General features: G+C 47.9%; 1 protein-coding gene and 1 pseudogene across 1 annotated transcript; both read left to right on the forward strand.

Moving 5' to 3' along the window:
• The first annotated feature begins 3,533 nt into the window (after positions 1 to 3,533).
• Positions 3,534 to 5,641, forward strand: LOC110594991 (metallothionein-2-like). The gene is made up of 5 exons (XM_021709387.1): positions 3,534 to 3,561; positions 4,052 to 4,066; positions 4,119 to 4,169; positions 4,662 to 4,791; positions 5,533 to 5,641. Exons 1-5 carry the CDS (start codon positions 3,534 to 3,536, stop codon positions 5,639 to 5,641), a joined length of 333 nt encoding a protein of 110 aa, XP_021565062.1.
• A 1,814-nt stretch (positions 5,642 to 7,455) lies between these two features.
• On the forward strand, positions 7,456 to 8,560 carry LOC110594992 (annotated as a pseudogene).
• The last annotated feature ends 3,505 nt before the right edge of the window (positions 8,561 to 12,065 follow it).

Here is a 12,065-nt window from a genome sequence, read left to right on the forward strand (position 1 = left end):
TGGAAATATGGGACTTGGACCCTTTAAGACAGGAGTAGGGATTGAACTGGGTGTGAGAGTCTGAGGTTCTGGATGGAATGTGAGTCCCTGACAACCTAGTGCCCTAGGCAGGCCAGGCTGCCTCCCTGAGTTTCCTCTGGTGTACACTGGCATCGCATCGTGACACGTCATATGAGGGAAGGGACAGACGCACAGGATGGCCACATTATCGAATCAAATATGGCACGGCATCTTCTCCACCCCTCATTATCATTCTCTGATTTTCCTTGCCCATCTTCAGTTTCTCATGGAATTTTATGCTTCAATGCGCTTATATAGTATTTTCCCAGCAAGATTTGAAATGTATGTAGTCACGGGATCCAGGTGAAGTATTTTAAGTCTGTCACGGCAGGGGTGATGGTGGCATCTGCAGTTTGGTGGGTATGGAGGTGCTTTATTTAAAAAGAAGTGAGGCCCTGGGTTACTCATCAATGCTACCTTTTAGTCCTGCTGGGGAATGTTGTTTGATGTTTCAAAGAGGAAGAGGAGCCTCGTGGCCTAGAAGTCCATGGGGGGAAGCCAAGAAGTGCCTCCCCTTGCTGCTTCCCTGTGAAGAGGAGACATGAGAAGGCTGCCTGTGTCTAGCACCCACTTCCCAACTTACTGGCTATGTGGCCCAGGCAAGTTGCTCAGCTCCCTGGGTCTCTATCTCCTCATTTGTACAAATAAAACAGTACATCTGTGTATGGATTAAATTAGACCATGGCCTGGCTCCTGGCTGGGCCTTAATAAACAAACACCATCATGATGACTCTGTCTTTGGCGACTGGGTCTCACTCTGTTGCCCAGACTGGAGTGCATTGGCACAATCATGGCTCACAGCCACCTTGACCTTCTAGGTTCATGCAATCCTCCCTCCTCAGCCTCCCATTAGCTGGGGCTATAAGTATACACCACCACACCCAGGTCATTTTTCTTTTAGTAAAGTTGAGGTCTCACTATGTTGCCCAGGCTTCTCGAACTCCTGGGCTCAAGCAATCCTCTCACTTTGGCTTCCCAAATGACTGTAATTATAGTTGCCAACCCAGCTATATGAACTTCTTAGTGAGAGAATCTTGGTAAGTCCCAACTAGTTCCTGGAGAAGGCTCATAGGACAGGAAGCATTGCTCTGGAATGGTGTTGAGAATGAGATTGCAACCAGGCTGAGCCAGTGCCAAGAAGAGTGTGGATGTCCTCCTGTAGAAAACTCTCTTCAGTGACACACTACTCAGCATTGGAACACATGTGAAAGACTTTCCCACCCTTCACGTCATTTAGTCTTCACAGTCTCATGAATGATTGTCACAGCCTCATGAAAGGAACATCACATATGCATGACTGAGATGCTTATGTTGTCTTCCAGTGTAGTTAAACCTCCTGCGCAAAGTCACAGAGCACAGAAGTAAAGGGATAAATCAACCTCTACTACATCTGGCCTGTCCCCTTGACCTCATCCCTGGATTCTAAACCCTGCCTATCCCAATCCAAAGGTATAAAGGCCCTTTGGAATGGACCAATTTTGTTCTTGGCTTGAGAGATGGCAACTGACTCCCAGAAAGGTTACTGAGCTGCATGTAAAGGGGTCTGACTGCCAGCTCTGTGCTCTTGCCACTGCTGCCTCCATGCCAGATTTTCAGCGTCCTCACCTTCCACATGACTTGCGGTCACAGGGTGGCGAGTAACGACATGATGCAGCCAGCAAGCAGGGGTGCAAATCCCACCCCTGTCACTTTTAGCTGTGCCACGCAACCTCTTGTGGCTCCATCTCCTCAACTGTACAAGGAGCATAATAACGGTCACTGGCTTGGGGGATTACATGAGCTAATACACAGAAGGAACTTAGAAAGATACCTGGCAAGGGGGAGTGGCCTATGATATAAGCTATTGCTTTTTAAACCATCATTTTACAAAGCCTAGGGGATATTTACTTACACACAGACAGAGCAGCCAGGCCTGGTGTGCTTAGCCGTGTGTCCTGTCCTCTCATCTACCACAAGAACGTGGGACCTGTGGTCCACAGACAGCCAGTCACTCTTCCCACCAAACTGCCATCAATGCTTGAGTTATAAATCTATGAGAAAGACTCTGTGCCTCATGTCAGATACAGACAAATGACTGCCATTTCTGCAAGCACCCTCATAATATTTTACTTAATATTTTGCGTGGAAATGAGTAATATTTTCTTATTTTTATGAGAAGTAATTCTTTATCACAATCCAAAATGAATATCAGCTTTATTCTGTTCATAGAAGATAGCCAGAATATTATATATGTGTGCATCTGTATGTTACCCTCATGGATAACTTATGTCACTGGACGTGGCAGAGCTGGTGACCTCTTGTTTAAAAGACATTCAGCAATAGAGAATCGTTGAAGACAAACTTGGGCCCCAATAGTGGTTTATCATGGACGCTTCTTTCCCTAGAGAGGTTGACTGAATTCACGTCAGTGACAAATTTTTAGCTCTGTGATGAGGAGCTCGGTACTTGAACTCTCCTTGTTGTAGTCCTTCCATGAGTAAAATGGGTTCATAAATAGTATTTTCCTCTAGTATTGTTGGGAGGTTCAAAGAACAAATGTGATTAAAAAGGCACTTCCCTGAACTGTTATGTGACAGTCTGTCTTGGACTTTAATTTTCTTTCCAGACGTTTTTCAGTCTATTACCCATGCTGGACCTCAACTCCTGGTCTCAAGCGATCCTCCTGTCTCAGCCTCCAGAGTAGCTGTGACGACAGGTATGGGCCACTGCACCCAGCTTGCTCTCTTATTTAAGGCAGGGTCTGCATGTCACCCAAGGGACCCCTCTTCTGGGGCACCCCACATTGCAGCACTGCCGACCTGGAGTGGGTGGGCCGGCTCGGCTGGGGGAGACCCAGGATGAATTTAGGAAAGTAGGACTTGGACAGGTATGCCCACACATCCACCCAGGGTGAGAGTGGAAGGGAGCATGGCAGAGCCCTGTGTCTGACATGTTGCTGTGTCCAGGAGAAACATGGCCGATGGACCGCAGTGGGGAGAGTGACAGGTGTTGCGGGACTCCGAGGACACATCCTCCCCCGCCCAGGGCACACAAGTCCCTCCTCTGCTCCCAGCTCCTGCCTGGCTGAGCATGAATTGGGGTTGCACAAGGAACCCAAGAATGGCGCAGCTAGGAGAGCGGCATGAGGATGTCGTGCAGAGACGACGGGATCCCGGGGTTCCCGGAATGCCCAGGGTGGGGGTGACGAGCCTTGGGGTCACCATGCACAACCCCCCCCCACCCAACGCAGCCAAGGGCCGCGACCCGCACTGAGAACAAGTTGCTCTCAGAAGTACTGCGCCCGACCCACCCGCTGCACACAGAAGGGCCCTGAACACTAGGTGGGGTGGGTGCAAATAGCCAGGCATGGGCTCTGCGCCTGGCCCCTTCTCCTGACTATAAAAGGAGCAGCCTCCTCCTGGGCTCCACAAACCTTCCACGTGCTCCGCTGCCTCTTCCCTCTCACATGCAACTCCAGCCTCGCCTGACTCGACATGGACCCCAACTGCTCCTGCAACGCTGGTAAGGGATGCCGGGTTTCTGGGCCTTGACATCATCATCCACCCACTGGACAGAAGTTCTTATGTGTGGTGGTGTCATATTGTGTTCTGGCCGAAGTGAAACCTTTAGTGCATGGTTCTAGTGCTTTCCTGTTGCCAAGTACCTCCTTCACCCTAGAACTTTTGTATTCTCCCCTTATCTACCTTGTCATAGACGAGAGCCCTCAGGCATATGACTGTCCTTCTCCATGTCACCTAGGTAGTCCAGGGCAGCTATATGCAGTCCCAATGCTCTGTCCAACATTTGAGTTGCCTGGGCTTCATGGGAGACCAGGGACATGGCCTTTTCAGGATTCAGGATGAGAAGTCATCCTAACCGGAATCGGGAGGTGAGGATAGACCTCACTGTGCCCCAAGGTCTGTCCTGGCACTCAGCTGGGAGCATTTGTTGACCAACTGCTGCCGGTCTGCATCTCCTGGAGCACTCACCTCTGGCCTTCACTTCCTTGCAGGTGGCTCCTACGCCTGTGCTGTGTCCAGGGAAAAATGGTCGATGGACCATGGTGGGGACAGTGACAGGTGTTGGCTCCTGTGAGTGCAAAGAGTGCAGATGTGTGTCCTGCAAGAAGAGTGAGTGGGGTCCTTCCCTGGGATTCAGGGGCTGAGTCTGAGGATGGAGCCCAGAGTCAACCAGCTTTTCCAGTCCCATCCCCTCAGCATCGGGTTCTGGGTCAGAGCCTGAAAAAATTCAGTGACAGTTGATTCCCAAAGTTCATTACTAAAATGGGAACCTGGAGCCCACTGATATGCCACAGTCCTGCCCCTAGCACTTCAGTGGGTGGTTCTGGGAGCTGGTCTTTCTGCGTCTCAGAGGTCTTGTCTCCACTCCAGCAGATTGAAGCCTTCCTTTTTGGTCTCTGCTCTTTCCTGAGGTGTGAAGCTGCTGGACAGCTTTTTCCTAGGAAGACCCTTACGCCAAAGATCCCCCAGTTGTCTCTTGACCAAGCTGTGCCCTCCAGAACTCAGGGTCCTCTAGGACTGGGGGCAGGGCTTGTGCCAGGCTATAGGTCAGGGAGGTACCTGGTCAAGTCAGCTCTGATCTCTCGATCTCCTTCTTTCCAGGCTGCTGCTCCTGCTGCCCCATGGGCTGTGCCAAGTGTGCCCAGGGCTGTGCCTGCAAAGAGGCATCAGACAAGTGCAGCTGCTGTGCCTCATATCAGAAGGGCTTGAGCCCAGATGGAGAGAAGGACATGTATAAACTTGGTGGTTGTTGTTTTATTATACTATCCTATTCCATTTGCTGCATTTTTTTTCCTAATGATATGTGTGACTGATAATAAAAGTTGCTGATTTATTTTGGCTCTGATTTCTTTTTTGCCCTGGAAACAAGCACTCCATACCCAACAGAGCTTGGCTGAGGGATGACATTAACAGTCCAGAGCCCTGTGTCCTGGTACAACATCCGATCAAGTGACACACTGAGTGCCTTAAGGCAAGCCAGGTTCCTCATTTCAGCATCAGCTCCTCAGCTAGAAATACAAGAGCATTTTCCAGATGATGTAGTGACATGTGTTCTGCCACAGACCTAAGCTTCGGTAAGATAAAATAAAATAAAATATTCAAATGACAAAAACAATGACACAAAATAGAAAAACAATTTTTTATAATAAACAGACACATTTCAATAAATATAAAAAATAAAATAATTGGCAAAGCAAAATAATTACAAATATTAACATTTTTTAGGGTATATATATCAGACTGGAAACAGTTTCCAGCCTGATCCAGTGTGGGGATCACACACCTTCAGCAGTGCCGGTCTGGTCATCCACGTGGCGACCCTCAGTCTCGGTCTGTCCAGCATCACTACTGAGACTCTTCTACCCCTGAGAGCTCAATGTGATCATTGTACACTAAGTCCTTGGAAGTTTCTCTAAAGGCCCAGCAAAAATCTGCCCCTCTTTCAAATTCTAGCCCTTGGTTCTTCAAGCAGAGAAGTGGGTAGCGATGTGGAAGTGCTGAGCATTAACAAGTCAAGATGGAGGACAGAGAAGAATCCAGATTTCCAGATGAAGTATTTGCATCTGCCTATAGAGGCATAAACACATATACTTAAATCTGAGGTGTGGTTGTGTTTGCTGGAAGGATAAGGCCCTGGGTGAAATGCAATGAATGGCAAAGTTCAGTCCCTCTGGCTATTTGTTAAAGAAATTTCTATTCCTTCTTCAATGAGAAAGTGAAGTAGAGACCTAAGAGTCGGGACCATCCTTGCCTGCCAGTGGCCTGTGTGAAGAGAGAGTTTTGGACGGCGGCCTGAGTCAAGGGAATGGGTTTTGGTGTCAGGCAGTCCCGGAGCACAGCACGGTTCACCACTTAATGGTTGTGTGGCCTGGACAAGTGGCTGAACCTCTCTGAGCCTTTGTTTCCTCCTTTGTAGAAAGGAGCTTACATCTCTATGTAGGAATTACATGTGGAAGTGGTATAGCAATTGCATGGACTTAATAAACAGTAGCATTATGCTTGCATGGTCCACATAAACGTCCTGGAGACAGCATTCTGCTAGCTCCCATTAACCACCTTGGGAAAGGTCCATCTGCATGGAGGCGTTACTGTGAATTTAACATCTGGAATCTTGTGGATCCGGTCTCATGGGCATGTAAATGGCCTCTTGCACACAACACTACAGGATAAGATAAGACACTGAGCCAGCATTTGCACAGATGAAAAGTTTTCTTCCTCTGTAAGTCATTACCACCACTGTAAACATAACATACATGGCTGCAATAAAATTAAACATTTCCCTTTTGCATCACTTTTTTTGCTCCTGGGATTGACTCTGATGTTTGTTTTAGTGTAAAGATGTCAAGCAACTAAGAGCTGCTGAAGACATACCATTTAGACCCAAGGTCTTCCACCTTCTTCATAGACCTCTTTCCCTTCAAAGCTGGCTGGATTCAGATCCAGCAGGACCACGTACAAGCCCTCTGATCCTGGACTAGTCACACGTATTCCTTGTGTTGTGGCTGTCTGATTAGTAACACGGGTTCATCAAGAGCATCCCATTTATAATTGTTTTGAGGGTTCAAATAGCCAAAGTGATTAAATGAGGTCTGGCAGGGACTGTGTGCAGTGTGTCAGTCAGGAGCATCAGGGAAAATGATCCCTCCTTTGGGGGCATCCAAAGCTTTGGGAACTGCCCACCCAGTGCCGGTGAGGTAGCTAGGCTGTCGGATGTCCCAAGGAAATTAAAGCAAAAGATGATTAAACATATGTGCAGAAATGCTCTCAGGAGAGGAAATGGAAGAGAGGAAGGCAGAACCCTGTGCCTGCCTTGTGGCTGGGTGGAGGAAACATGGCCAAAGGCCCTAGGTGGAAACAGGGACAGGCCATGCATATGAGGCAAAGGTCACAACAACAGCCTGTTCTCACATAACTCCCTCCCTGCACTCCATGTCTAGGATCTACCAAGAATCGTGAGCATGACGCTGAGGTTGCACGCAGACCCTGGGAAGCAGAAAGCTGAAGACAAAAGTGCAGGCCTGGGGGTGGGGATTCCCAGATAATCCGGCTCTGAGTTCTCTGAAAGCCCAGGGACCAGAATGGATGCAATCTGCAGAAAGGGTTCCCAGGGAAGCATGGAGGCCACCTGGCATCTGGCCACAGGCCCTCAGGCCCTCCATTGTGACAGCAGCTAAAAAGGTTGGCGCCAGCGCAAGGCACCAGGATGCACGCAGGGCATGGGTGAGGGGGACCCTTGACCTGCCTTACCTGTCCGCTGAGCACAGCCCAGGCTAGGGCAGCGGGTGGTTCAGAATTGGCAAGGCAGGAGAAAGGGCCATGGTGGGACCTCTGTGCCTGGACCCCTCCCCTGGCTATCAAGGGACTGGTGGCCTCCCATGCTCCACCAGGCTCCCACATGCCCCACTGCCTCCTTGCTCTCGCCTGGAACTCCAGCCTTACCTGGATTGTCACAGGCCCCAACTGCTCCTGTGCCGTTGGTATGGGATGCTGAGTTTCTGGCCTAAGTGTCTCCAGTTTCTTGCCAGAGGATAGGCTGCTAGAGGAGGGCTCATTTAGAGTTCGGTCTCTAGTGTTCCCTTTTCTTTGGATTTCTTGTGCTTTCTTCCTGACCAAGCACCTTCATCACCACTTAGAACATTCCCATCTTCTCACTCCCTTCCGTTTCTGATGGCTACAGGATAGAGGCTCAGATGGCCCTGCTCCCTGTCTCCTAGTTGGGCAAGGCCCCAGTGCTCTGTCCAGCATTTGAGCAGTCTGGGCTGGTTGGCAGGCAGGGACATGGAATCTTATGGATTCCTGACATAAAGCCCTGTGCAATACAATCAAGGTGGCAACTGCCCAACCTAGCCTGAAGAGTGGGTTAGACTTCCTTCTGCCTGAGAGGAACAAGAGTCACCAGGTTTCCTCAGTGCATAGAGCATGGAGCATGTGAAGGATTGTACCCAACACCTGCATGACCCTCAGTGCTCACTGTCCTTTCCTTCATTGCAGGTGGCTCCTGCGCCTGCTCTGGCTCCTGCACGTGCAAAGTGTGCAGATGCACATCCTGCAAGGAGAGTCAGTGGGGGACTTTCATGGGAGCCTGGGACCAGGCTGAGATTGGAGGAGGCCTGGAGCTGGCTCTGAGTCTGTGCACTGGGAAACAGAGAATAGTTCTAGGTTCCTATGTTTCTGTAGGTCTTCTTCTGCCTCCCAATCTTCCCTGTCCTAGGCTCAGTTAAGCCTTGGCAGGTTTTTCGCAGAAAGACTCTCATCCTAAATTTCACCAGTTGTCTCCTGACAGAGATGAGCCATCATGAACTCAAAGGGTCCTCTGGGACTGGGAGCGGGCTTGTGCCAGGCCTCCGTGGGGCAGGGAGGTGCCTGGTCAAGTTTGTTCTGACCTCCCACTCTCCTGTTTCTTCCCAAACTGCTGCTCCTACTGCCCCATGGGCTGTGCCAAGTGTGTCCATGGCTGTGTCTACAAAGATGCATTGGAATAGTGTAGCTGTTGCGCCTGATGTCGGGAGACCCAGACACCAGGTAGAGATGGAGCAACTTGTATACACCTGGATTTTTTTTTTACATGCAGCTCTGACCCATTTGCTACATTCCCTGTTCCATGAAAAAAGTGAATAATAATAAACATTGACTTGATTCTGACTCTGATTTCATTTGTATGTCTAAAATTGAGGGACTGAGGTGGGTGATTGGACTGGGAGTGCAGATACCTGGGCTCTAATGGAAATGTTCACCCTGACAACCTGAGTGCTCTCAGGAAGTCAGGCTGCTCACTGAGATTCATCTTCTGCAAATTGGAAGAGCAGTATTCTAGAACACTGGGGGGAGGGAGGGACATCGAGGAAACTCTCTGTCACTTGGCAAATGTGACATAGATATTCATCCATCCCTCATTTGTATTCTCTGATTTCCCGGCCCAACTTCAGTTCCTCAACAGATTTTAGGCTTCAAGTGACAACAAGAGGTAAAATCAAACTTCTCAGTTGCTTGAATCCTACAAGGGGCTTCTCTGACTCCAAGGTGGAGGATTAGTACTATTTTCCATTTATTCCAAATCTAGACTTTGATAAATAAAATAACATTAATGATGGAGATCATGATATCAAAGAACAAATGATAAACCACTTGTTACATTTAACCAGAAAATGTCTATAAATATAGACAACTAACTGGAAATTGAAGTTTTGGGATCTCTGTTCATATGTTCATGAATCATGTGGATGGCAAACTGGAAACAGCAGACTGATCCCAGTGTGTGGACACATATCTTGAGCAGCACAGGTGAATCCCCACAGGGAACCCTTGGTCTTGGCTTGCCCAGTGCCCCAGAGAGGACGCTCTCTGACCCCTAGGAACTTCTGTTATGACTTGGCTTGGATTTTTGGAAATTCCTCCCAAGGAAACTGCTAAATTTTTTCTCCTTCAAATTCTTGCCTTGACCAACTCAAATCAGTAAAGTGTCTAGGGTATTTAAGAGAATTGCCCAGCACTTTCCTGGCTAGAGGTATGAATTGGATTGAATCCTTGAAGTGCTTCATTTCTGTGCATGCAGGGGTCAAGGCAGATTCTGCAGTTTATAGGGTGTGGAGATATTCACTAGAAAAACAGGAAGCCCAGTGTCTTGTGAATAATGACAACGTTTGCTTATGTGGAGGCATTTCTAGGTGATGTTCAAAGAGAAAGAGGAGTCCTTGCCTGCAGGAGGTCTGTGTGAAGAGAGGGTTTTGGAAGCAGCCAGTGCCAAGGGCATGGGTTTTGGTGTCACACAGTCCTGGAGCATGCCCAAATAACCACTTAATGACTGTGTGCCTGGACTAATGGCTGAACCTCTATGAGCCTCCATTTCCTCCTTTTTACAAAGGAGCTTATATCTCTGTGTAGGATTTTATGTGGTATTGGCCTGGCAATTGGATAGGGCTTAATAAACAGTGGCGTTATGCTTACGTGATCCACATGAAATTTCGGGGGGAGGAAATCTTTTCAGCTCCCATTAGCCTCCTCCATAAAGGTCCATATGCATGGAGGTATTACTTTGGATTTGAAGTCTGGAATCTTGTGGATCTGCTCTCAGGGCATGTGAATGATCTCTTGCGCAAAACTCTACAGGAAAGACACTTAGCCATCATTTGGACTCAGAAAATGTTTTCTTCCTCTGCAAGTCCTTTGATCTTCACACAAAGCAGAGAGACGGCGAATGTGCAAGGCCAACAAGGTTGTCCTGCTTCCAGAGAATTTAATGACCTGCCCAAAGCACACACTCAGAAGTCAAGGTCTGAATGAACGTTTGGAGGGACAGGGAGGTGCCTGGTCAACTCTGTTGTGATCTCTCTTTCTCCCCTTTCTTCCCAGGCTGCAGCTCCAGCTGACCCATGGGCTATGCCAAGTGTGTCCAGGGCTGCATGTGTGAAGAGGGGCATCTGAAAAGGGCAGCTGCTGCATCAGATGTCAGGAGAACCTGATTCCAGGCGTACAATCGTGGATTGTTTCTTTAATACAACCCTGACCTTTTCACCACACTTATTTTTCTGTACAAATGTGGATTATAATAAAAGTTCTTTTGACTTGATTATGACTCTGATTTCCTTTGTGGCCTTTGGAAATAAGGGACTGGGGTGGGAGATTGAACTGGCAGTGCAGATACCTGGGCCCTGGATGGACAGGGCAGCAGTGCAGACATAGACAAGTAGTGCAGGGCAGGAGGACTGAGAGCAAAGGTCACATTCAAGGTCTGTCCTCAGCACACACTCCATGACTGTGCTCCTCAGCTCAGGTCCAATGAGGAACATGAGTATTAGGCGTGGGTTCCACATAAACTTCAGAAAGGCGAGACATGATGGAGTGGTGAGAGGGGACAGGATACCAGGACAACCAGCACTAGGATCCCAAAACAGAACAAACCGAGTGCCTTCATGCAAGCTAGGCTATCTCTCTTAGCTTCATCTCATGTAAATCAGCAGAGGATGAGTCCAGATCACATGGGGGAGGCGAGAACCATACAAGATTTCTACATTCTCATTACAAATGTTGCATAAAACATCTCCACCTTGCATTTTTATTTTCTGATTTTCTGTCCAACTTTACTGTCCTCGATGTATTGTAGGCCTGAAAGTGAGTACAGAGGGTGGAGTCTAACTCCTCTGTTTCTTAAATCCTACACAGGGCTCTCAAACTTCATGGTGAAGCAACAGTTTCTATTTCCTATCTATTGCAGACCTAAACTTTGGTATATAAAATAATATTAATTGTGGCGATAATGAGATCAAGCACAAACACAGATGTCACTTTTTGATTCAACAGAAAAAGCTTTCATAAATGTATGTAGAAATTATGGAAAAAGTAAAGCATTACAACCCTGCACATATGTTCATCCATGATGCATGACGTGCAGTGGAGACAGGAAGCAGCACAACAGTCCCAGTGTGTGGGTCACACACATCTTCAGTAGTACAGGCCAAAACATTTCAACAAGGCAGCCTCAGTCTTGGCCTACCCAGTGCCACTGACAGGACACTCACTGATTCCTGAGAGCATCTTGTCGTGACTTGGCTGTAAATCTTTGGAAGTTCCTCCCAAGGTCAGGCTGAAATTTCTCCTCTGTTAATCTTGTCATCAGCTGCTCAAACCACTTCTGCCAATTTTAGTTGCATGTCACAATCTCTCTGTGGCTCAGTGGCATAATATCAGCATCTGGCTTTTCTGATCAAAGATTTAATCATGATAGTAACCGAGAAGTATGCCTGGGAAGTGTTGAGGAGTCTCTATATTAGCTATTGCTTTTCTATCATTAAACATAGCAAAGGGATATTTACTTAAGACCAAGCAGCCATTTGTATACCTAACCCTGAATTGTAGCCACATCTTCCAATAAAAAAAGAAAGAAAGAAAGAAAGAAAGACCAAGCAGGCAAGCCTGATGGGCTTAGCTGTGTCTCCTGTCATTCTCATCTACCACATGAACTTGTCAACCTGTGGTCAAAGAGAATATTCACTCTTCTCACAAAACTGC

The sequence above is a fragment of the Carlito syrichta genome, unplaced genomic scaffold (assembly GCF_000164805.1).
Source record: "Carlito syrichta isolate Samal-C Ts95f unplaced genomic scaffold, Tarsius_syrichta-2.0.1 Scaffold205434, whole genome shotgun sequence".
Lineage (NCBI taxonomy): Eukaryota > Metazoa > Chordata > Mammalia > Primates > Tarsiidae > Carlito > Carlito syrichta.

Excerpts from the sequence above, each read along its gene's own strand:
- LOC110594991 (XM_021709387.1), top strand. The coding sequence starts at position 3,534 with ATGGACCCCAACTGCTCCTGCAACGCTG. Across the intron at positions 4,170-4,661 it reads ATGTGTGTCCTGCAAGAAGA|GCTGCTGCTCCTGCTGCCCC; the intron begins GTGAGTGGGGTC and ends CCTTCTTTCCAG. Across the intron at positions 4,792-5,532 it reads CCAGATGGAGAGAAGGACAT|AGAAGTGGGTAGCGATGTGG; the intron begins GTATAAACTTGG and ends TTCTTCAAGCAG.